The 21790-nt window shown below is 50.8% G+C and overlaps 2 protein-coding genes across 6 annotated transcripts; one reads left to right on the top strand and one right to left on the bottom strand.

Moving 5' to 3' along the window:
• Nucleotides 1–1119: 1119 nt before the first annotated feature.
• On the bottom strand, nucleotides 1120–16414 carry KLC4 (kinesin light chain 4). 4 transcript variants are annotated; one of them, XM_063667019.1, is made up of 17 exons: nucleotides 16137–16186; nucleotides 15123–15212; nucleotides 14226–14508; nucleotides 12669–12899; nucleotides 10113–10194; nucleotides 9289–9508; nucleotides 8731–8818; nucleotides 5728–5829; nucleotides 5316–5489; nucleotides 4850–4949; nucleotides 4605–4657; nucleotides 4302–4372; nucleotides 3967–4075; nucleotides 3258–3398; nucleotides 2884–2999; nucleotides 2253–2316; nucleotides 1120–1593 (listed from the first exon to the last, which is right to left on the bottom strand). In XM_063667019.1, the coding sequence occupies exons 3-17, from the start codon at nucleotides 14481–14483 to the stop codon at nucleotides 1543–1545; spliced, it is 1860 nt and encodes a 619-aa protein (XP_063523089.1). In that variant the 5' UTR covers nucleotides 14484–14508; nucleotides 15123–15212; nucleotides 16137–16186; the 3' UTR covers nucleotides 1120–1542. The 4 variants fall into 4 exon arrangements, with proteins under 4 accessions (XP_063523089.1, XP_054349414.1, XP_063523091.1 ...); XM_054493439.2 differs by lacking the exon at nucleotides 15123–15212 and having other exon boundaries at nucleotides 16137–16414; XM_063667021.1 differs by having other exon boundaries at nucleotides 14226–15212; nucleotides 15542–16155.
• MRPL2 (mitochondrial ribosomal protein L2) lies at nucleotides 15904–21630 on the top strand. 2 transcript variants are annotated; one of them, XM_054493442.1, is made up of 7 exons: nucleotides 15904–16039; nucleotides 17586–17754; nucleotides 19388–19526; nucleotides 19637–19752; nucleotides 19826–19936; nucleotides 20215–20288; nucleotides 21376–21630. In XM_054493442.1, the coding sequence occupies exons 2-7, from the start codon at nucleotides 17586–17588 to the stop codon at nucleotides 21586–21588; spliced, it is 822 nt and encodes a 273-aa protein (XP_054349417.1). In that variant the 5' UTR covers nucleotides 15904–16039; the 3' UTR covers nucleotides 21589–21630. The 2 variants fall into 2 exon arrangements, with proteins under 2 accessions (XP_054349417.1, XP_054349416.1); XM_054493441.2 differs by lacking the exon at nucleotides 15904–16039 and adding an exon at nucleotides 16401–16533.
• The last annotated feature ends 160 nt before the right edge of the window (nucleotides 21631–21790 follow it).

Raw genomic sequence — 21790 nt, 5'->3', positions numbered from 1 at the left:
GGCGGGGAGGAGCTCAGTAGGGGGAGGGGTCTGGAGAGGGATGGAGAATAGAGAGAGCAAGGCTCAGGGAAGCGTAGGGGACCTGAGCAAGGTAGGGGAGTATTTGCTGTAACCACCACCGACTCTGCAGGGATCCGGGAGAACCTAAGTGACTTGTGCGATTCCGTGGACCCTGGGGAGAATGGTCCATTCCGGGCATACCTGGATGCTCTGGCCAACAGTTCCCCCAGAATTCTCCAGGTGGGGGCAGGGGAAGAGGTGGGTCCCGCCAACTCTTCAGCAACCCAAAATCTTACGGCAGACCCAGAACAGCGGGGTGTCCTTAATGTCCCCAAGTAACCTGAAGATGCTGTGTAGCCCGGAGAGGGGCTGAAGGGTGCATGACTGGGGTCTGGTTTGGCTGTAGACCAATCTGAACCCAAAGGTAGAAACACGCTGGGCTCTGAAAGCCAGGCTGAAGTCTGCTAAACTGACAAATTCATCCCAAGTCCATCTCCAGGCAGTCTGGGCTGTGTCAGGGTATGGCCAAGTCTCCAGCTGTGGGGAGGCCCAGCACAACCCTTGTTCCAGGCACCCCCCATCCCCAGCGCCACCACCCCCACATTCTTTCTTTGTTGTGAAAGCAGCAAGGGGTGTAGGAGGCGGGTCAGGAGGAGTCAAGCTTTAGAAGATGGGCCCCAGCTGCTGCTCAGGCCTCCAAGATATGCTGAGAGGGGATGGATAGTGCCTTGTCTCCCCTCTGGTTCCGGAGGGCCCCCCAGGCCTGTTTAGACCTCCCTTCCCCCAAGCAGCTGGGAGGAGGAATGGCAGCCACAGAGGGCCTCACAGCCAGGAGAAGTGGCGCCAGGACTCCAGGGTCCTGCCACATGGCCACCACATGTCCCTGACAACCCAGTCCACAGCACCTTCTCCTTGGGTTGTGAGCCTCCTTCTTCCCCATCCCCCAGATGCCTTCCTACAGGCCCTGCTGGAGATGATACAAACAAGGGGAGGAAGAGAGGAGAGATCCAAGAATCAACACTCCTCCTGCTGCCCCATCCATCACTGCCCCTCACCCTCTGTGAAGGGCCCCAACACAAGCCCTGCTTCATACCCTCTTCAATCAGGACTCAAGTCACAGAAAGGTTACCTGATTCTTTTATTTAAGAAAAGTGAAATACATGGACCTGAAGTGAGACAGCAGAGGGAGGGAGTAAGAGCAGCCAGGGCAAGGCAGCTTGGCTGGCCAGCCCCCAACCCTCTGACTGAAAAGCCAGCAGCAGGCTGCATCTCTGAGGGCCATACCTGCTTTGTACCCACCTTGGGGCCTCAGAGCTAGCTACTCTAGAGGACCACAGGGTGCAGAGAGGGTATCCTGAGGGTCCTTCCTAAGAGGGATTCCTGAGGAGGGAGCTGAGACCCTAAGGGCAGCAGCAATCTTCTGGTTAAACTGCTCCCCTTCACTGTCCCACCTAGGGGTGGGGAAGAGCCAGGAGCAATGGGGAATGCTGTGAGGGCTGTGGGGGTGGGGGGACCCAGCAGACCTGGGGGCTGGGTTGAATGTCAGCTGCTTGAAGAGAGGTCCATGGTGCTGGCACTGAGGCCCCGGGAGACCTGAAACAGACAACAATACCCCATCAGCTCAGGGACCTCAGCCTCCTGAAGACTGTCTCCTGGAGTCCATCCATCCCATGGTCACAGTGTATCTCTGGACCTAGGATCACATCTATCTCTGGACCAGTCTATCTCTGGACCTGGGACTTTGTTTAGCCTCTGCTAGGGTTTTCCAGAAGGCCACAATCTGGTGGAGAATCTACCTGGAAGAACCACATGAACACTGGCATACACTTTGAGTGTGTTGATACAAGAAGTCATTTGCCATTAAAATATCACTAGTGTTTTCTCAGATGGGGATTATTTAATACTTTTCTTTTTCCATTCTCATCTACTACTAAGGCGGCTGCAGGATGAAAAAATAATTAGTATCTCCAAATAATTCTTAAATTATTCATAATTCCAAAGTACCAGTTTACAGAATATTCCTATTTCCCTCCTTATTAACTTATTTGCTACTATGTCTGGCCTGAAACTGTCCCTTGGTGGTCAGCACTCACCACAAGCTATCTGCCTGATTCCTTAATGACTGCAATCCCCTGGCTCATCTTCATCCCAGATGACTCCTCTCCCTTCCCTCTTCCCTTACTCCACTGGGCTTGCTCACTGGCTGTCCTTTTTTCCTCACCCACCGATATGCTCACAAGCACTGCTCTCACCTGGAGGGGTGCTGCACTAGGTTGGTTCAGATAGTTCAAGGAGGCTGCTCGCTTCATGTTGCTGCTACAATGGAAAACGAAAGAATTGAGGCCTCCTCTCTTCCTCCTGAGTGGCCTTAAAGCTGTGGGCCTCTTGAGCACTGCCACACTGGGGCACCCATTCTACCCAAACTCTCTCTCCATGGCTGTCCCATTGACTTCCTCCCTGTTTCTCTCCAAGATACTTCTCCAGAGATCAGGAGCCAAGAGGAGTTGGAGGCAAGGACTTACTTTACTTGCCTGCTTTACCATATCTTTTTTTTTTTTTCTTTTTTTTTTGAGACGGAGTCTCGCTGTTGTCGCCTGGGCTGGAGTGCAATGGCATGATCTTGGCTCCCTGCAACCTCCGCCTCCTGGGTTCCAGCAATTCTCCTGCCTCAGCCTCCCTAGTAGCTGAGATTACAGGCACCCGCCACCACGCCCGGCTAATTTTTGTATTTTTAGGAGAGATGAGGTTTCACCTTGTTGGCCAGGCTGGTCTCAAACTCCTGACCTCAGGTGATCCACCCGCCTCGGCCTCCCAAAGTGCTGGGATTACAGGCGTGAGCCACTGCACCCAGACACTTTACCATATCTTGACTTCCATGTATACCTGGAGGGCCGAGGCTCAGTTCCCTGGAGCTTCCTCACCAGGAGTTCACTGCTTCTGCGGAGCACATCCCGGATCTTGCCAAGAGAGCCACTCCTCTGCAGGGTCCCACTGCCATCCTGGCAGAAAGGGGTGAGCAATGAAAGCTACAGGGATCCCACACAGATGGGTTTCTGCGTCTACTCCTAGCATTTATTCTGCACACATCCCCCATCCCCAAGGCCCAGTGACTGGAAATAAAAGTCCTGTCAAAAACTGGCTCCCAGAGATACCCCTGAAGGGATACACTACCTAGACTGGGACAGCATGGCCAAGAGCCTCTCACCACCACCAGCAGGAGTGGGCAGGAGAGATGAAAAGGCAATGATCAGACTTACCCCGGACCACTCCACAGCCACAGAAGCATCTTCACCTCCCTCAAATTTCACACTGTCTCCAGGGCCCTCCTGGGAGGTCCTTCTACCGTCACTCTCCCCAAGCAGCTCTGCCACCTTGGTCTGGCTGATAGGGTCAGTGCCCTGGAAGGAAAAGGAAGGACCTGGGACTTCCTACTCCTTAACTCCTCAGGATGGGGCTTTCAAATTTTTTTCACCATCAGCCACTGGAAGGAAAACATTTTTCCTTGTGATGTCTCAGTTTATACCTACTGGAACAATACTTGCCTTTTCTATTTGCAATGCATTGCTATATATAGATCTGTATATATTTTTAGCCCCATGGCCCATACTAAATTGATTTCACAACCTACTATTCAGACCCACAATCTAAGAAATTCTTGACTTAGGCTCTCCCCGACCTCACTCCTCTCACCCACACCACCCAGGCCCCCTCCTTATGAAAGGGCAGGGTTTCTCCTTCATATCCCCATTTAGTGAATCTTGAAACTAGAGTCCTGACCACAAAGTGCAGGTGGGGGGTAAGAACATGCTTAAAAACAACCACAATCACAACACCGCCTCACTTTCCTCTCCCTCCTGGCTTCATCAGCCTTTCCGCTTATTCTTAGGAGACTCCCAAGAAACCTCGGCAGTCTCTCATCCCCAGGGCCCTTCCCTCTAGGACCTCCTTCCCCTCTGGGCTTCTGACCTGTCTCCGGGACCGCAAGGCACATTCCTCCAGGGTCTCAGCGGCCTCCAGCTTTCCCTGGCGCCTATACAGAGCTCCCAAGTTTCTCAGAGTAGTGTTCACTGTGGGGCTGTGGCGAGAAAGAGACCAGAGAAGGAAGAGAGAATGAGTTCAGAAAAAGAAAACATTTGTCTTCCAAGCAAGACAAGAGGAAAAAAAAATAAGAAAATAGGAGAGGGAACAGAGCTAAAGCTGAAGGAAAGTCTACGGGAGGAAGGGAAAAGGTCTGGGAGGCTGGGAGCAGGGACTGGATGCAGGGCATCAGAGGCCAAGCTGGTTTTTCACTGGCAGCTCACCTGCTCACTTTGCAGGCCTTATACCAGCCTCCATACTCAGCATAGGGTGTCCCACCCTCATGGTGCCGGCTCTGCAGGACAGAGAGAGGCCAGAAAGAAAGGCAGGGAGAGCCAAATATAAGAATACAGAGATGCTGAGATGCAAGGTGGCATGGGGCTAGGGTGCAGGCTGGGCTGGGGAGGACACCATGCATCTGGGGCTGGTGCTGGGGTGGGAAGTGAGAGTTGGGCTAATGCAAGGAGTAAGACAGAGACCCTGGTAGCCTTGAGCTCCCCAGGCTGGCCCCCCTTCCCCCCACTCACTTTGCTCATTTCCTCCCGCTCCTCTGCATGCATCCAGATGGGCTTGTGGTCATCTGGGGGTGATACATGGGGTGGGGAGGTTAGAGATGGGAGCTAGACAGTGTCGGAGAGCCAGGACCCAGAGGCTAACAGGCTGGACTGAAGGGGTCTGGCTCCTCCTGGGAACCACTGTGGCCTAACCCCCGACCTTTGGTCTGCATTTCTTTTCTTCCCCACAGCCCCTTCCCCAGGCCCTCACCACTCACCATCCACAGACCCAAACTCCTGCACATGGGCACGGGTCAGGATCTCTTTGTATAGTGTCTCAGCCTCAGCATATTTGCCCTGTTTCAGGTAACAGGAAGCCTGGAAGACAGAAAGGCAAAAATACAGGAACAAAACATGGAGGGAGGCAAGGTCTTTTTTTTTTCAGACAACGTCTTCACCAGGCTCATGGAGTTCCACTTCTCGGTGTCTCTCTGACTTTCCCCAGAGATCTTTCTCACACCTCCTTCTCCAGGTGTGGGGTCACGGGTATTCCCAGCCCACTCCCAAGAAGCTGTGGAACTTCTATAACTGGAATGAAGCAGATCCTTCATCCGCAAAGGCAGCCCCAGACATGGGCACAAAGTTGAAGAGAGCAGTGTGCCAGATTGTGATGCTTCCTGACTCTAGGACCCAAGTGGCCTCTCCCCCCCGTTCCTTCCACCTACTTTGTCCCTCCTCCCATACCAGGTTGTTCTTGGTCCGGGCTACATTAGGGTTGTCCGGCCCCAGCTGCCCCTCGTAGATGGCCAGTGCTCGCTGGTAGTAGCGTTCCACGGCCTCATACTTGCCCTGGTTTTGGCACAAAAGGGCCAGGTTGTTCAGCTGCTTTGCCACATCTGGATGATTAGTGCCCAGGACCTGAAAGGGAACAAAGGAGTGGATAAATGGCTATGATTATGTGTGTGTGCCAAGCACACATGTGTGTGTTTGCATGTAGGCACACACATGTGGAAAGCAGAGGAAAGGGAATGAAAGAAGAGAGAACAAAGCAGAGATGGGGGTGAGAAAAGAAAGTAAAGGAGGAGGGTTAGACTAGAGGAGCCATGTAGAGAAAGGTCACAGCGACAAGGGAAGAAGGGAGAGAGGGCATGGGTACCTTTTCTCGAATCTCCAGTGCCCGCTGGCACAGAGGCTCTGCCTCCTTGTATTTGCCCCTTTTGCCATAGAGCACAGCCAAATTGTTGAGTGTGGCAGCCACCTATGAAGACAGGCCTGTCCCCATCAGACATTTGGGTTGCAAAAGACCTATGGGAATCTGAGGTTCCCCACCTCCCAGCAGGGCCCAACACTCACTGCACAACTCTAAGAGACAAAGACTCTACTACCCTGGAGCCAGGGGCTGAAGGGAGGGGAAATTGCTGAACAGGATGGCTCTGAGGCTAAGGGATAGTATCGCCCTCTAGGGGATTTTAAGAAATTTCTGGAGCTGTTTTTTCTTTTTCTTTTTCTTTTTTTTTTTTTTCGTTGTTGTTGTTGCCATGAAGATTACCTTTGAGGAGGCAAGAACGCTATAGATGTTCTGGATGTGTGGGACAGCTCTGCCAATTTTTTAATGTCCTGCCAGACATCCAAACGCTAAATGTAAACATTGATATTTGATGGGATATCAAGATAGGAGTATGATTTCTGAGATACATCATCCCTGCCTATCATATGTCATACCATAGGGAATTATTTTCACACAGATCACGTTCAAAAATAACTTTTTGGCCGGACGCAGTGGCTCATGCCTGTAATCCCAGCACTTTGGGAGGCTGAGGTGGGCGGATCACCTGAGGTCAGGAGTTCGAGACCAGCCTGACCAACATGGAGAAACCCCGTCTCTACTAAAAGTACAAAATTAGCCAGGCGTAGTGGTATGTCTTTAATCCCAGCTACTCAGGAGGCTGAGGCAGGAGAATTGCTTGAACCCGGGAGGTGGAGGTTGTAGTGAGCCAAGATCGTGCCATGTTGCACTCTAGCCTATCAACAAGAGTGAAACTCCATCTCAACAAAAAATAAATAACTTTTCAGCTGGGTGCGGTGGCTCACACCTGTAATCCCAGCACTTTGGAAGGCTGAGGTAGGTGGATCACTTGAGGTCAGGAGTTCAAGACCAGCCTGGCCAACATGGTGAAAACCCGTCTCTACTAAAAATACAAAAATTAGCCTGGCGTGGTGGCATGCACCTGTAATCCCAGCTACTTGGGAGGCTGAGGCAGGAGGATCACTTGAGCCTGGGAGGCAGAGGTTGCAGTGAACCCAGATTGTACCACTGCACTCTAGGCTGGGTGACACTGTGAAACTCCATCTCAAAAAACAAAACAAAACAAACTTTTCATTTTCTGTACATTGACAACTCTATCATTTGCCTTGGTGTGATATCTCTACTTAAGGTTGTTTCTCTCTTTCATTTATATTTATTTATTTATTTATTTTAATATGAAGTCTCGCCCCATCACCCAGGCTGAAGTGCAGTGGTGCGATCTTGGCTCACTGCAACCTCAGCCTCCTGGGTTCAAGCAATTCTCCTGCCTCAGCCTCCCCAGTAGCTGGGACTACAGGTGCATGCTGCCACAACCGGCTAATTTTTATATTATTAGTAGAGACAGGGTTTCACCTTGTTGGTCAGGCTGGTCTCAAACTCCTGACCTCAGGTGATCCGACCACCTCGGCCTCCCAAAGTGCTGGAATTATAGGAGTGAGCCACAGCGCTGGGCCACTTTTTATTTTGTTGAGACGGAGTCTTGCTCTGTTGCCCAGGCTGGAGTACAATGGTGTGATCTCAGCTTGCTGCAACCACCAACCCCCAGATTCAAATGATTCTCCTGCCTCAGCCTCCAAATAGTTGGGATTACAGGCATATGCCACCATGCCTGGCTAATTTTATATATATTTTTTAGTAGAGACGGGGTTTTACCATGTTGGCCAGGCTGGTCTCAAACTCCCAACCTCAGGTGATTCACCTGCCTTGGCCTCCCAAAGTGCTGGGATTACAGGCGTGAGCCACCGAGCCCAGTCTCTTTCTCTTATACACAAATAAATCTGGTCTGTCATTTCTTTTCTTTTTTTTTGAGACCGAGTTTCGCTCTTGTTGCCCAGGCTGGAGTGCAGAGGCGCGATCTTGCCTCACTGCAACCTCCACCTTCTGGTTTCAAGTGATTCTCCTGCCTCAGCCTCCTGAGTAGCTGGGATTATAGGTGCCCGCCACCATGCCCGGCTAATTTTTGTATTTTTAGTAGAGATGGGGTTCCACCATGTTGGCCAGGATGGTCTTGAACTCCTGACCTCGTGATTTGCCCACCTTGGCCTCCCAAAGTGCTGGGATTACAGGCGTGAGCCACTGTGCCCGACCCTTGTGATTTCTTATAATACTGTACTTTCATAAAGTGTCCACCTATATTTTCAGTTTTGTGTTTTTTTTTTTTGAGGCAGAGTCTCGCTCTGTCATCCAGGCTAGAGTGCAGTGGTGCAGTCTCGGCTCACTGCAAGCTCTGCCTCCTGGGTTCACGCCATTCTCCTGCCTCAGCCTCCCGAGTAGCTGGGACTACAGGCGCCCGCCACCACACCCGGCATTTTTTGTATTTTTTTTAGTAGAGATGGGGTTTCACCATGTTAGCCAGGATGGTCTCGATCTCCTGACCTCGTGATCCGCCCGCCTCAGCCTCCCAAAGTGCTGGGATTACACTCGTGAGCCACCGTGCCCAGGCCACTTTGCTATTTCTTTTAACAAAGTTGTACTCAATACAGCTACTGTTGTTTTGTATTTTTACCTTATTATATTACATTGTATATATTGTCCTTACAAATTACTTTTTTCTTTTATATTTATTAGAGTAGCATATTAACTTTTGTAGAAATCATATGTGGATTTACCTATGACTTATCTGTTAATTAAATTCAAGCAAAATATTTGTTACAAAAAGGAGTCACTGAGTCTCGGAGAATTGAGAAGCATTAGGATCACTGGACAGTGCCTGGAAGAAAGGACTTCTTATGCCTCCTTCCTCGGCACCCTTAGTGAGTGGACTGAGGGCAGCAGATGGATGAGCTAAGAGAGGCCAAAACAGCAATGGTGGGGGGTGTGGGGCATGGGGCGGGGAGGGCAAGGAATACTGACAGCAGGATGGTCGGGTCCCAAGGTGCTCTCCCGGATGCTGAGGGCATCATTCAGCAGGTGGGCAGCTTCCTTATACTTATTCTGGTCCCTGGAAGAAGACAAAAGTGACAGGAGTTACCCTGAACCCGCAAGCCTTCTCCTTCCCTCCTTCTCTTTGGAAGGACTGAGTACATTTAAGGATTGGAGACCTCCATGAGGAGATAGGAAGCCTGGTGTGGACAGCAAGGGGGCTTCACTGACATACTCATACCAGAACGCAGGGCACTGCCATCCCAAGAGGAGGCCACAAGTTATAGGAAGCGAGGGGGCAGGGGGAAGAGAGGGAGAGAGCACTCCTCAAAAGAGACATTAGAGGAACAAGGATCCCAAGGGATGAGCAAATGCTTAGGTATGGGAAAAGTGAGAGTTCTGGCACATTAAGAAGCACCCTGTTGGGGTGTATCTGGGAGGCCCAACAGGGAGGAGAGGTACCCTGTAAAGAGGAAAAATGAAAGCCAAAGGAGGACCAAGGTGGGAATGTGGGAGAAGATCGGGGCACTAGAGGAGGGAAGTCCTCACCGATACACCAAAGCAAGGATGTTGAGCATGGTGGCGACATCAGGGTGGCCACGGCCTGATGTGCGCTCCAGGTCCTCTAGTGCCTGCTTACAGAGTGGCACGGCCACCTCATAGCGACCTTGGGCTGCGTACTGGATCACCAGGTTGTGCAACGTCCGCAACCTTGCTGGGATCTCATATCCACCCTGCTGAGCTGCTGTAGCACCTTGACCACGGGACACTAAACCATCACAGAACATAAACAAAGGACTCTTCCTCTCCCCTTTGCTGTCTGCCCTTCCACTCCCCATTGCATGTCTTGTTCCATACCTGTGCCCACCCCAACCTGGACTCTCAATATTAGACCTGCCTCAAGTGCTATTCTTTTATCCACTCCCTTGACCTATGCCCATCACAACTTCAGTTGTTCACCCAGTAATTCATGCATTCAACAAACATTTATTTAATAAGTATGAACCAAGGGATGTTCCAGGAGTATAAAGGTAAGAAAGACCTGGTTCTTTCCCTTGAGGGGCTCATGGTCTCCCTGTCTCAGGTTTATTCTCCCACTAGACTGTGAACTCCTTACTGGTGAGACCTATGCCATTTCCATCTCAGTACTCCTAGTGCCTAGCACAGTACCTGGCACATATTCAGTGCTTAATAGATGTTCGTTCAATGGGGAGGCTGAGGAAATCGAAGTACTAGCCCAGCCCCTGCCCTGTCTCCAGAGAAAGTGGAGAACCTATTTCTAGATGGTGACTGTCCTGTGTACAGGGTGGGCCACAGCTAGGGCCAGCCTCCTGCTGCCCCTTTTCACCCTCCCATTCCAGAGGCAGACTCACAGCCATTGCTGGGGTCCTCTTCCTCCTCATTAGGAAAGAGGTCATCCAGGGAATCCTTGGTGGCATCGCCTTCTTTCTCCTCCTGGAAGGGAAGAAGCAACATATAAGGGCCAAGATATCCCTACCTAGTAGCCTTCTCAGTGACCCCTCTAAGCCATGAAATCACAGACAGATGGGACCTAGGAGAAGACTGTTGTTCCTGTCTCTGCCCCTGAAAAGGCTAGCAAGTGGCCCAGCCAAGCTCAGGCCTCTTGTTTGTAACAGCCAGAGATGCTTTGGACAAAATCTCAAGACTTCCCCCTCCTTCTCATACAGAAAGTTTCCTTCCTGGCCAGGTGTGGTGGCTAACGCCTGTAATCCCAGCACTTTGGGAGGCCAAAGTGGGCAGATCACCTGAGGTCAGGAGTTCAAGACCATCCTAACCAACGTGGAGAAACCCCATCTCTACTAAAACAAAATTAGCCAGGCATGGTGGCACATGCCTATAATCCCAGCTACTCATGAGGCTGAGGCAGGAGAATCGCTTGAACCTGGGAGGCAGAGGTTGCATTGAACCCAGATCACGTCATTGCACTCCAGCCTGGGCAACAAGAGCGAAACTCTGTCTCAAAACAAAAAAAAAAAGAAAAGAAAAAAAGTTTCTTTTCTAACCACCCTCAATCTCACCTTAACTCTTATAATTATGGCCCTATGCTGATCTCTGTGTGTTTACGTTGATTATATGTCTGTCCTGTCTCTCCTGAGGGAAGGGAGTGTGGCCGATCTTATTGACATGTACCCAGAAAGTGTCTAGCTCAGCCTGGTGCCCATCATCTGCACAGCTCATTCTGGACTTACTACATAACCCTCCCTCATCGTCTAACCTATTCCGCACTAGGAAAATCTGCTTTTCCCCATCAGGAACTGCAGCCTCATCCAAACACCAACCCTCCTACCCAGCTTCACCAATGTGTCCTATGCAATTCATCTACTCACTTTCCCCGGGACAGACCAGCTTTTCCAGGCTGTAAGCCTTATCAATGACACCCTGCACTCCCGTCTAAAAAGCTGCTCCCTCTTCCTCATCATGAACTTTCAAAATCCATCTCAACTCCCAACCCACTAAAATGGGAAATTCAACCTATATCCTACCCATCCCTGTATCCTGCTTCCTCTATTTTTTTGTTTGTTTTTTGAGACAGAGTCTCTAGTCTGGCAACAGCCCAGGCTAGAATGCAGTGGCACAATCACAGCTCACTGCAGCTTCCACCTCCTGGGCTCAAGCGATCCTCCCACCTCAGCCTCCAGAGTAGCTAAGGCTACAGGTGCACACAACCACATCAAGCTAATTTTTTTAATTTTTTATGGAGACAGGGTCTCACTATGTTGCCCAGGCTCCCTGCTTCCTCTATGAATTCTTCTTAGACCATTCCAGCCCTCAGAGACATATCTCCGTAAAATTCTTCCCACGCTGACTGAACCACTCATCCAGCACTGAGCACTTGCTGCTTTGTATTTTGTCACATATATGTTCTCCTGGATAAGACTTGTTCCCTACAGATACATCTCAAGAAAACACACACTCTCAGCCAGGCGCGGTGGCTCACGCCTGTAATCCCAGCATTTTGGGAGGCCAAGGCAGGCAGATCACTTGAGGCTAGGAGTTTGAGACCAGCCTGGTCAATATGGCAAAGCTCCGTCTCTACTAAAAATACAAAAATTAGCCGGGTGTGGTGGTAGACACCTGTAATCCCAGCTACTTGGGTGGCTGAGGCACGAGAATTGTTTGAAAGCCAGAGGCGGAGGCTGCAGTGAGCTGAGATGGCATCACTGCATTCTGTTGAGTGAGGGTTAAATTTCACACATTTTGGGCCGGGCATGGTAGCTCACACCTGTAATCCCAGCACTTTGGGAGGCCCAGGCAGGCAGACCACCTGAGGTCAGGAGTTCAAAACCAGCCTGGCCAACATGGTGAAACCCCGTCTCTAGTAAAAATACAAAAATTAGCCAGGCGTGGTAGCAGGTGCCTGCGATCCCAGCTACTCGAGAAGCTGAGGCAGGAGAATTGCTTGAACCTGGGAGGTGGAGGTTGCCCTGACCTGAGATTGCACCATTGCACTCCAGCCTAGGCAACAAGTGTGAAACTCCGTCTCAAAAAAAAAAAAAAAAAATTCACACATTTTGAAAGCAAATTTTAGGAGGGTCATGCTCAAATGGGCTATGCTTTCCCTAATTGTATCATGTAGAATTCTGGATTGGAATTGTCCAGGTGTTTATCTATCTCACTCACAAGCTTGTAATCATGAGAGCAAGAACTCTGTGTGCCCCATTCACCAGTGCAATGCACAATGCCTGGTACACAGTAGGCATCTAATTAAATGTTGACTGAATTACCTGAATATTGTTTTTCCCTTGCTGTCACCTGGAGTTGGTGTCAGGGCTGAAAAAGGAATTCTTTCAGGTGAGAGCAGGTTGGGTAGAGCTGATGGACCCTGAGGATGATGGGGCAATTGCCCCCATGTCTGTGGTAACTCCCAGCTGCCCACCCCTCAGCCAGTCTCGCCTGTGCACACTCACCGCAGTGTGTCCATCCTCATCATACTGCCGCAGCTGCCCCAGGAACTCCAGGTGCTTCTTTTCCTCCTCCAGCTGAGCCACAGCCTGTTCACTGCGCTGTAGCCGCTGCTGTGTGCCGGCCAGCTCATCCCGCAGCCACTGGTTCTCCTGGCATAGCCGCCGCACCTGAGCCCGCAGCTTCTGTTTCTCTGACTCCACTGTGCTCAGGTGGCTGGCTAGAGCCAGCATCACCTAGGTAGGCACATCCCCTGAGCTCCAGATTCTGGGTGGGAGTATTCAGGAACAGGTGGAAGGGGAGCCTACTGGGATGTGGCAAGACTGGCAGGGGCACAGAGGAGCCAGAAGGTGGGGGTGTAGCAGTGGCACTACCTTCAAAACATACCCTGAATCCAATTTCCCACCACCTCCACTGCCGTCACCCTGGGCCAAGCCACTATCAATTCCTACCCAAATTATTACAATAACTTCCCCACTGGCCTCCTGGTTTCTTGCCCCTGTTCCCCTATTGTCTGTTCGTAACCCAGCAACCTGATGATGCCAAGTTAGACCACATCACTCCTCTTCTAAAAACATTCCAATAGTTTCCACCTCACTCAAAGTAAAATCAGGGCCGGGCACAGTGGCTCACGCCTATAATCCCAGCACTTTGGGAGGCCAAGGCGGGCGGATCAAGAGGTCAGGAATTCAAGACCAGCCTGGCCAACATGGTGAAACCCCGTCTCTACTAAAAATACAAAAAATTAGCCGGGCATGGTGGCACGCGCCTGTAGTCCCAGCTACTCGGGAGGCTGAGGCAGGAGAATTGCTTGAACTTGTCAGGCGAGAGGTTGCAGTGAGCCAGGATCGTGCCACTACATTCCAGCCTGGGCAACAGTGCGAGACTCTCTCAAAAAAAGGGTAAAATCAAAGTCCTCGGGGTGGCCTACAAGTTCCACTTGATCCATCTCCCTCCCCTCCAACCCCATTACCCCTCAGACTTAATTTTCTACCTTGCTTCTCCTCATTCACTCTACTGCAGCCATACTGGCCCCTTGCTGTTCACTGACCTCACCAGGCAGACTTCCATTCAGAGCCTCTGCACTTGCTGCTCTCTCTGCTTAGGACGCCCTTCCCCTGTTTATGGCATGACTCATTCCCCTCAACTTGACATCTTTGCCAAAATGTCACCTTTTCAAAAAAGGGTGGCCTTTTTTGCCCACCCTATCTAAAATTATACCCTCTCTCCACAGTCCCTAGTTTCCTTCCCTGCTTTATTTTGATCCTTTTATGCTTAGCAACTATCACTCTGGCATACCGAATCATTATTTATTTATGTATTGTCTGTCTTCCCCAGCTAGAAGGTAACCTCCAAGATGGCAAAGATTTTTACAGTTTTGTTCAATGATGTATCTCTTCAGTGCCCAAAAGCATTCTGGCACACAGTAGGGACTTAATACATATTTAATGAATGAATGCAAACGTCTAGAGTGAGGTGATCCCAAGCAGCCCCAAACCTTCAATCAGATAACTGCTCCTCCATCCACCCTGGACCACTTTGCACCACCTTTGCCCTCTCACCTGGGCCTCACTCAGCCCGAGCTCAATGTTTTCCATAGAACGGCGAAGCTGCCGGGCCTTCTCATGCACCAGCCCTTCCTCATGGCCTCCCTGCTGCAGACACTCAATGGTCTGGGACAGGCTTTGCAGCACGGCCTGGTGTTCACTGTGTAGGGCCTCTAGCCCTTGGCTGACCAGCCGTGTGCTCCCCAGGATCTCCTCTTGGCTGAGCCGGTGGCCTGCAGGCTCATCCCGCTGCCCCAACACCAGGCCTGACATCCTGGCCTGGGGGACCTTGCCCGGTCTAGGGAGAAACAACAGAGTTCGGCTGGTGTAAAGATGAGACAGAGAAGCTGAGCAACTTTCTCAGAGGATGGTGGGAATTCAAGTGAAGGGACAAAAGTAAGAGTGACCCTGTGGCTTAGTTGGAGAGAGAGAGTGACCAGCAGGCAGGGAGCCTAGATCACTAAACTCAAAGCTAAGGTTGTGGGCAAAGTGAGAGGGAGATGAATTGACTTAAATAAAGGAAGACTATAGTAGGAACAAAGGTGCTAGAACTAGCAGAAGGATTTATGACTTAGGAAAAGAACAAAAAAGCAGTTAGAGCCTGAGTTAGGAAAAGGAATCAAGGGATGAGAGACAGCACTATGGGGATCACAGAAGGTCTGTGGGAGAGCTGCAAACAGCACAGGGTTAAAGTGGGAGATATGCAGAAAATAATGCAGGGGTCTAGAAAAAAGGGAAGGAATCTCTGCAAAGTTAAATCAGGGAAGAAAGGGAAAAGAAGAAAACAGGAGCCTTCCTTGCAGGATCCACATTACGGGGTCCCAGAAAGCTCAACGTCTTCAGGCTGCGTCATCTGCAGAACTAAGCCCAGCATCTCCAAACCTGGTCAGCCCTGCATATTTTCCCACTAACCTTCAACCCATACTTCTCACCCCCCAGGACTCAGACTGTGTTCCCGCTTTCTCAGAAGGGTCTTGTTTCTCATCTTTGAAGTCTTCTTACCTGTGTACAGAGCAGAGGCCCTGGCTGTGGCACTCAGGCCAGAGCCCGGAAGAAACTGTTCAGCAGCCAGAGAGTCAGAGGATCTGCCCTGCCCAAAGTCCAGAAGTCCAGCGTTCCCACCCCTTCTCTCACCACTTCACAGCTATCCAGAGGACCTGGCACAGAGCCCCACCCAGGACAAACACCCTCCCTCCCTCCCTCTGCCCACAGGTCTTCAAAGACGCCCAATTCCCTTCTCCTTCCCCAAGCCAGCCTCCCTCATTGCAGGCCTGGGGAGCTACTGTCTCCCAGGAAGGGAATGAGAGAGAGAGACTTAATCAGAGACCTACAGCAAGAGGCGTGTCTGGGAAAGGGGAGGGAGGAACACCTGGTCACTCCAAACCCAGTCACTTCCATGGCTTTGTCTCTGTCACGGTCACCTACAAACAGGCTCTGAGAGGAATCACCGTAGGGTGCCTCCATAATGCCCGATGATGCAGGAAAGAATGGGAGGTCTGCTGAACGGCTGCCGGGTCGCAAGGAACCGCGGCGCTGGAGTGGGTCTCCTGGGCCTGGAAACGCAGTAGAGGAGTGCCTCGGGCTGTCGACCTGCCCTGGGGCCCAGGGTTGGGAGAATGAAATGGGCGGGGGCGGCAGGGGGGAGGTGTGGATGGACGACTGAGGTCCGCAGCTCCAGCGAGGACGTGGAGGCCTAACGACCCCGAGGTCACTGACTGAGTCAGTCGGTGGCGCAGGGGGCGGGGCAGGCCGTCTGTCTGTCTGTCTGGACGCCGAGGGGCGGGGAAGAATCGCGAAGGGCGGAGTTCTGGAGCCTGGATTTTTGTAAGGTTGGTTGGAGGGGGTTTGTTCATCTTTCTGGGAGTGCGAGAATAAGAGATGGCAGAGACCTTAACCTTCAGCCCCAGGGTACCCTCAAAGACTCACCTGCAATCTGCCGGTCTGGCTGCCGCTCTTGCCGGTACTGCCCCTTTAAATCCATGATGGCTGCCGCTCGAGGCAATTGTTTTGACGGGTCTGGGGGCGGGGCCTGTTTCCTAGTCACGCGACATTAGAGCTGCCCGCGGATTGGCTCTCACGGCGTTCAGGTAAGAAAGGAAGTGTGTATCCAGCTTGGGCTCCAGTTTTCTGCCCGCCTCCTTTTACGTATTGCGGAGCGACGGCGCCGGACAGTTAACGTCATCTAGGAGCACCGAGCAGCTTCGCTAAAAGTAAGGGTGTCGTGCTGATGGCCCTGTGGGCGCTGACCCGCGCTCTGCGCTCTCTGAGCCTGGCGCCCCCGACCGTCGCTGCCCCTGCCCCAAGTCTGTTCCCCGCCGCCCAGGTAATCCATCTTACCCGGGAAGAAGGCTGCTTCCATTCAGGCTGCCGGAGATGGGGTCTGCGGGGATGCGAGGCGGGAGTTGCGAGTCTGGTCAGGAGTTATGCAGGTCCGTGACCTTGGATAAGGCACACTTAGCCTCAGCTTTTTCCTCTACAAGTGTTGCTTTCTCATAGGGCGAAATTCTTCAGACGAGATACTTAAGGTGAAAGTGCTTTGCAGATCACTGGTTGTACAGGTTTCAGTAATAACGTTTCGAGTGCCTATGATAAGCCAGGTATAGATAATACACGTTTCAAATAAATGAACTCCTTTCAAATACTCTATAAGACAGTTACTATTCCCATTTTATAGATGAGGAAAATAAGGAGTCCAAGGTCACACACCAACTATCAGAGCTAAGCAGTCTGTCTTTCAGAGCCTGTGCTCTTAACCATTATGATATGATACCTGCAAGGATGAGTTACTGCTGATATTAGAGAATGCAGGGCAAGATACCAAGAACAGTGGCCTCAGGGGAAGGTATCCTGAGGTCCTAGTGGGTGACTGGTGAGTCACACAAAAGAGAAGTAAGTCTTGCTCCTCTGGAGCTTTCAGGCTGCTTATGGTAGAGTTTGGCAGATGCATATTTAAACTTCAAATCCAAATCAACCTACTCTGAAATGCTGGGAATACAGCAAGGAACAAGAGTGAAATGACCCCTCCCTTCCATTCATATGTGAAGAATTCCCAGAAACAATGCAGAGGGCAAAAGGAATTGGCACTGATGGTGGTACATGGGTGTGTGGAAGTTACCAGTTCTGGAGAAGGGAATTGTTTAGGTAAAAACAGCTTCCTGGAGATGGAGAGTTCTGAGCCAAATTTGGAAGGAGATTACCAATGGGAGAACATTACTGTGCAAGCTGTGAAGGGTGGAGTTTTTGGATAGCTGGTTTGGGATACATCCAGGAGGAAGTGGGCTACAAGCTAAAATTGTTCTGTGCCCTCTGCCTTGGTTCTCTGATGCTTTGCCTTCAATTAGCTTTCAAATGAAAGAGATGTCTTTTTATCCCTAGATGATGAACAATGGCCTCCTCCAACAGCCCTCTGCCTTGATGTTGCTCCCCTGCCGCCCAATCCTTACTTCTGTGGCCCTTAATGCCAACTTTGTGTCCTGGAAGAGTCGTACCAAGTACACCATTGCACCAGTGAAGATGAGGAAGTCTGGGGGCCGAGACCACACAGGTGGGAACAAGGACAGGGGGATTTAAACAGTCAAAGGGAAAAACATGTTAAGACCCTAGACCCGTATATTGACACACTTGTACCTTGTAAGGCAGAGGAATGTAATTAAAAAGCACTTATTTGGCTCCTTTTGCATGTAGTATGTGCACAGAAGCCAGAGAGTAGAATACAAAGCAATAGGTAATTGGTCTATGCTTCTAAAGACCATTTGGGTAATTGAAGAAAATGGGCCATACACAGGAAGTGCCATGACATTTTCCTTCATACCCTTCAGAAATTTATAACAGGCTGGGTAAGGTGGCTCACGCCTGTAATCCCAGCATTCTGGGAGGCCGAGGCGGGCAGATCACCTGAGGTCACAAGTTTAAGACCAGGCTGGCCAACATGGCAAAACCCCATCTCTACTAAAACTATAAAAATTGGTCAGGCGCAGTGGCTCACGCCTGTAATCCCAACACTTTGAGAGGCCAAGGCAGGCAGATCACTTGAGGCCAGGAATTCAAGACCAGCCTGGCCAACATGGTGAAACCCCATCTCTACAAAAAATATAAAAATTAGCCAGGTGTAATGGTGCAGTCCTGTAATCCCAGCTACTTGGGAGGCTGAGGCATAAGAATCACTTGAGCCTGGGAGGTGAAGGGTGGAGGCTGCAGTGGGCCGAGATCGCGCTGTTGCACTCCAGCCTGGGCAACAGAGCAAGACTCTGTCTCAAAAAAAAAAAAAAATTAACCAGGTGTGGTGGTGGGCACCTGTAATCCATCCCAGCTACTCAGGAGGCTGAGGCAGGATAATTGCTTGAACCCAGGAGGTGGAGGTTGCAGTGAGCCGAGATCGCACCATTGTATTCCAGCCCAGGTGACAGAGCGAGACTCGTCTCAAAAAATATATATATTTATAACAGGCCAGGTGTGGTGGCTCCTGCCTATAATCCCAACACTTTGGAAGGCCAAGGCGGGAGGATCACTTGAGGTCAGGATCCAGCCTGGGCAACAGAGTGAGACCCCATCACATGCATGCAAAAAATTTATAACAGTTGAAATTATTTAAGTATGATTTACGTGGCTCTCAGTAAACTTACTGATTTCAGTAATTTGAAAATATTTTGGCTGGGCACAGTGGCTCATGCCTGTAGTCCCAGCACTTTGGGAGGCCAAGGCGGGCAGATCACAAAGTCAAGAGATTGAAACCATCCTGACTAACACAGTGAAACCCCGTCTCTACTAAAAATACAAAAAATTAGCTGGGCGTGGTGGCGGGCGCCTGTAGTCCCAGCTACTTGGGAGGCTGAGGCAGGAGAATGGTATGAACCCGGGAGGCGGAGCTTGCAGTGAGCCAAGATCGCACCACTGCACTCCAGCCTGCGCAACAGAATGAGACTCTGTCTCAAAAAAAAAAAAGAAAATATTTTATCTGGAAGTTTTATACAATTTCAATAATCATATAATGTTTTTTTCACCAAGCTTCATGTTGGTGTTGCCCCTCCTTACTCTAGTGTGCTGTGCAAATTTTTATCATTTTCTGCTTGTGCCACAGTGCTAAGCACTGCTCTCTGGCAGAGAATGGGCCTGTTCCCAGTGCTGGAAACTAAACTACTCTGACCTGAATCATATCCCCCAACTGTCCTAAACCACAGGCCGAATCCGGGTGCATGGTATTGGCGGGGGCCACAAGCAACGTTATCGCATGATTGACTTTCTGCGTTTCCGTCCTGAGGAGACCAAGTCAGGACCCTTTGAGGAGAAGGTTATCCAAGTCCGCTATGATCCCTGTAGGCAAGTTTGGGATGTGGGATGATGATGGAATGGTCTGAATAACTGCATAGCTTTTCAGAAGATGTGGGGCTGCCTAGATGGTCTGCTTACCTGTCTCTCACCCTGATTAGGTCAGCAGACATAGCTCTGGTTGCTGGGGGCAGCCGGAAACGCTGGATCATCGCCACGGAAAACATGCAGGCTGGAGATACAATCTTGAACTCTAACCACATAGGCCGAATGGCAGGTGAGAGATGGCTACCAGATGTGTGGGCTGGAGGCAGCAAAGGTTCTAGAGCTAATGAAATCCTGTCTTTTAGTTGCTGCTCGGGAAGGGGATGCGCATCCTCTTGGGGCTCTGCCTGTGGGGACCCTCATCAACAACGTGGAAAGTGAGCCAGGCCGGGGTGCCCAATATATCCGAGCTGCAGGTATGGGGAAAGGAGTTGCCTGGGTCCTATAGTTTGGAAAGGCAAGGAGAGTCTGAACCCATGGTTCCACATCTGGTACTGGCAGAGAAAATTAAGGAAGAAACAAACATGAGGATGAAGTTATGCATGTGTTTTGACCTAAAACGTAGCACGCGTCCTTCTTTGTGTATCTGCTCCTAAAGAGCAAAGCAAGGGCTGCATGTGGGGTATGTCCCCTATGTAAGTCCCTCTGCACCCCCCTGTTTTGTAGAAGGTGGCAAATCGGCTTCTTTCCCCAGGGACGTGTGGTGTGCTACTGCGGAAGGTGAATGGCACAGCCATTATCCAGCTGCCCTCTAAGAGGCAGATGCAGGTGTGTATGGGTATGGGTGGGAGGGGTCAGCAAAGGAGGAATTTTTGGAATGTAACTTTCCTGTCTGGGATAGCTCCCAGGTGTTTTATGATGCAAGGAACTGCCTTTAGCTGAGGCTGTCCTTTTCTGCCACATGACTTAGGTGTGCTTTGTCAGATTGGCACCATAATTAATTTTTTTTTTTTTCGAGACAGAGTCTTGCTCTGTCGCCCAGGCTGGAGTGCAATGGCATGATCTCGGCTCACTGTGACCTCCACCTCCCAGGTTCTAGCAGTTCTCCTGCCTCAGCCTCCCGAGTAGCTGGGATTGCAGGCACGCACCACCACAGCCATCTAATTTTTGTGTTTTAGTAGAGATGGGGTTTCACCATGTTGGCCAGGCTGGTCTCAAACTCCTTACCTCGTAATCCGCCCACCTTGGCCTCCCAAAGTGCTGAGATTACAGGAGTGAGCCACCACGCCCGGCCCTAATTAATTTTTTTTGAGACGGGGTCTCACTCTATTGCTTGAGTGCAGTGGCACAATCAGCTCGCTGCAGCCTCAAACTCCTGGGTTCAAGCAGTCCTGCCTCAGCCCCCCCAAGCAGTCCTGCCTCAGCCCCCCCAAGCAGCTGGGACTACAAGCGCACACCACTCTACCAGGCTAATTTTCATATTTTTTGTAGAGACAGGGTATCACCACATTGGCCAGGCTGGTCTCGAACTCCTGAGCTCAAGCGATCTGCCTGCCTAGGCTCCCAAAGTGCTGGAATTACAGGTGTGAGCCACTGCACCTGACCCTGGCTAATATTTTTTATTTTTGTAGAGATGGGGTCTCATTATGTTGCCCAGACTGGTCTCGAACTTCTGAGCTCAAGTGATCCTCCAGCCTTGGCCTCCCAAAGTGCTGGGATTACTGGCGTGAGCTCTTTGTTTTCAACTACTTAGTTCCTACTGTAGGACCTTCACTTAGCGTCAACCATCTTGTGCTTTTCCTTTCTCCTCTCCCTTCTCTCCTTGAGTCTAAGAAGCCCCCCAAGGGTGTGATCTCAACATTGTCAAGCTCTTTCCCCCACATTGTACAGAATCTCCATCTGTTTTTTCTGTCAGGTGCTGGAAACGTGTGTAGCAACAGTAGGCCGAGTATCCAACGTTGATCATAACAAACGGGTCATTGGCAAGGCAGGTCGCAACCGCTGGCTGGGCAAGAGGCCTAACAGTGGGCGGTGGCACCGCAAGGGGGGCTGGGCTGGCCGAAAGATTCAGCCACTACCCCCCATGAAGAGTTATGTGAAGCTGCCTTCTGCTGCTGCCCAAAGCTGATATCCCTGTACTCTAATAAAATGCCCCCACCTCCTGTTTTAATCTGTTACTGTTTTTTTGTTTTTTTTTTTTTTTGCGGGGGAGGGGATGGTACAGACTAAACGTGGGGAAAAGAAGTAAAAAGTGTGGAAGAGAAAGTACGGGACACTGCGTCTGTCCCCACCCCAATTCCCTTACAGGTAATGGAGCCGGGGATGGAAAT

This window comes from Pongo pygmaeus, chromosome 5 (genome assembly GCF_028885625.2).
Source record: "Pongo pygmaeus isolate AG05252 chromosome 5, NHGRI_mPonPyg2-v2.0_pri, whole genome shotgun sequence".
NCBI lineage: Eukaryota > Metazoa > Chordata > Mammalia > Primates > Hominidae > Pongo > Pongo pygmaeus.
This window is presented reverse-complemented; position numbering and strand designations above follow the sequence as displayed.

What these genes read in the sequence shown, in the direction of transcription:
- KLC4 (XM_054493439.2), bottom strand. Translation starts at nt 14,483, where the DNA reads ATGTCAGGCCTGGTGTTGGGGCAGCGGGATGAGCCTGCAGGCCACCGG. An exon ending in ATCCTTGCTTTGGTGTATCG is followed by an intron (nt 8,819 to 9,288) that starts GTGAGGACTTCC and finishes GTCTTCTTCCAG; the next exon opens with GGACCAGAATAAGTATAAGG. An exon ending in TGGGACCCGACCATCCTGCT is followed by an intron (nt 5,830 to 8,730) that starts GTCAGTATTCCT and finishes CTGTCTTCATAG; the next exon opens with GTGGCTGCCACACTCAACAA.
- MRPL2 (XM_054493441.2), top strand. Translation starts at nt 16,438, where the DNA reads ATGGCCCTGTGGGCGCTGACCCGCGCTCTGCGCTCTCTGAGCCTGGCG. An exon ending in GTCCGCTATGATCCCTGTAG is followed by an intron (nt 19,527 to 19,636) that starts GCAAGTTTGGGA and finishes CACCCTGATTAG; the next exon opens with GTCAGCAGACATAGCTCTGG. An exon ending in CCTCTAAGAGGCAGATGCAG is followed by an intron (nt 20,289 to 21,375) that starts GTGTGTATGGGT and finishes TTTTTCTGTCAG; the next exon opens with GTGCTGGAAACGTGTGTAGC.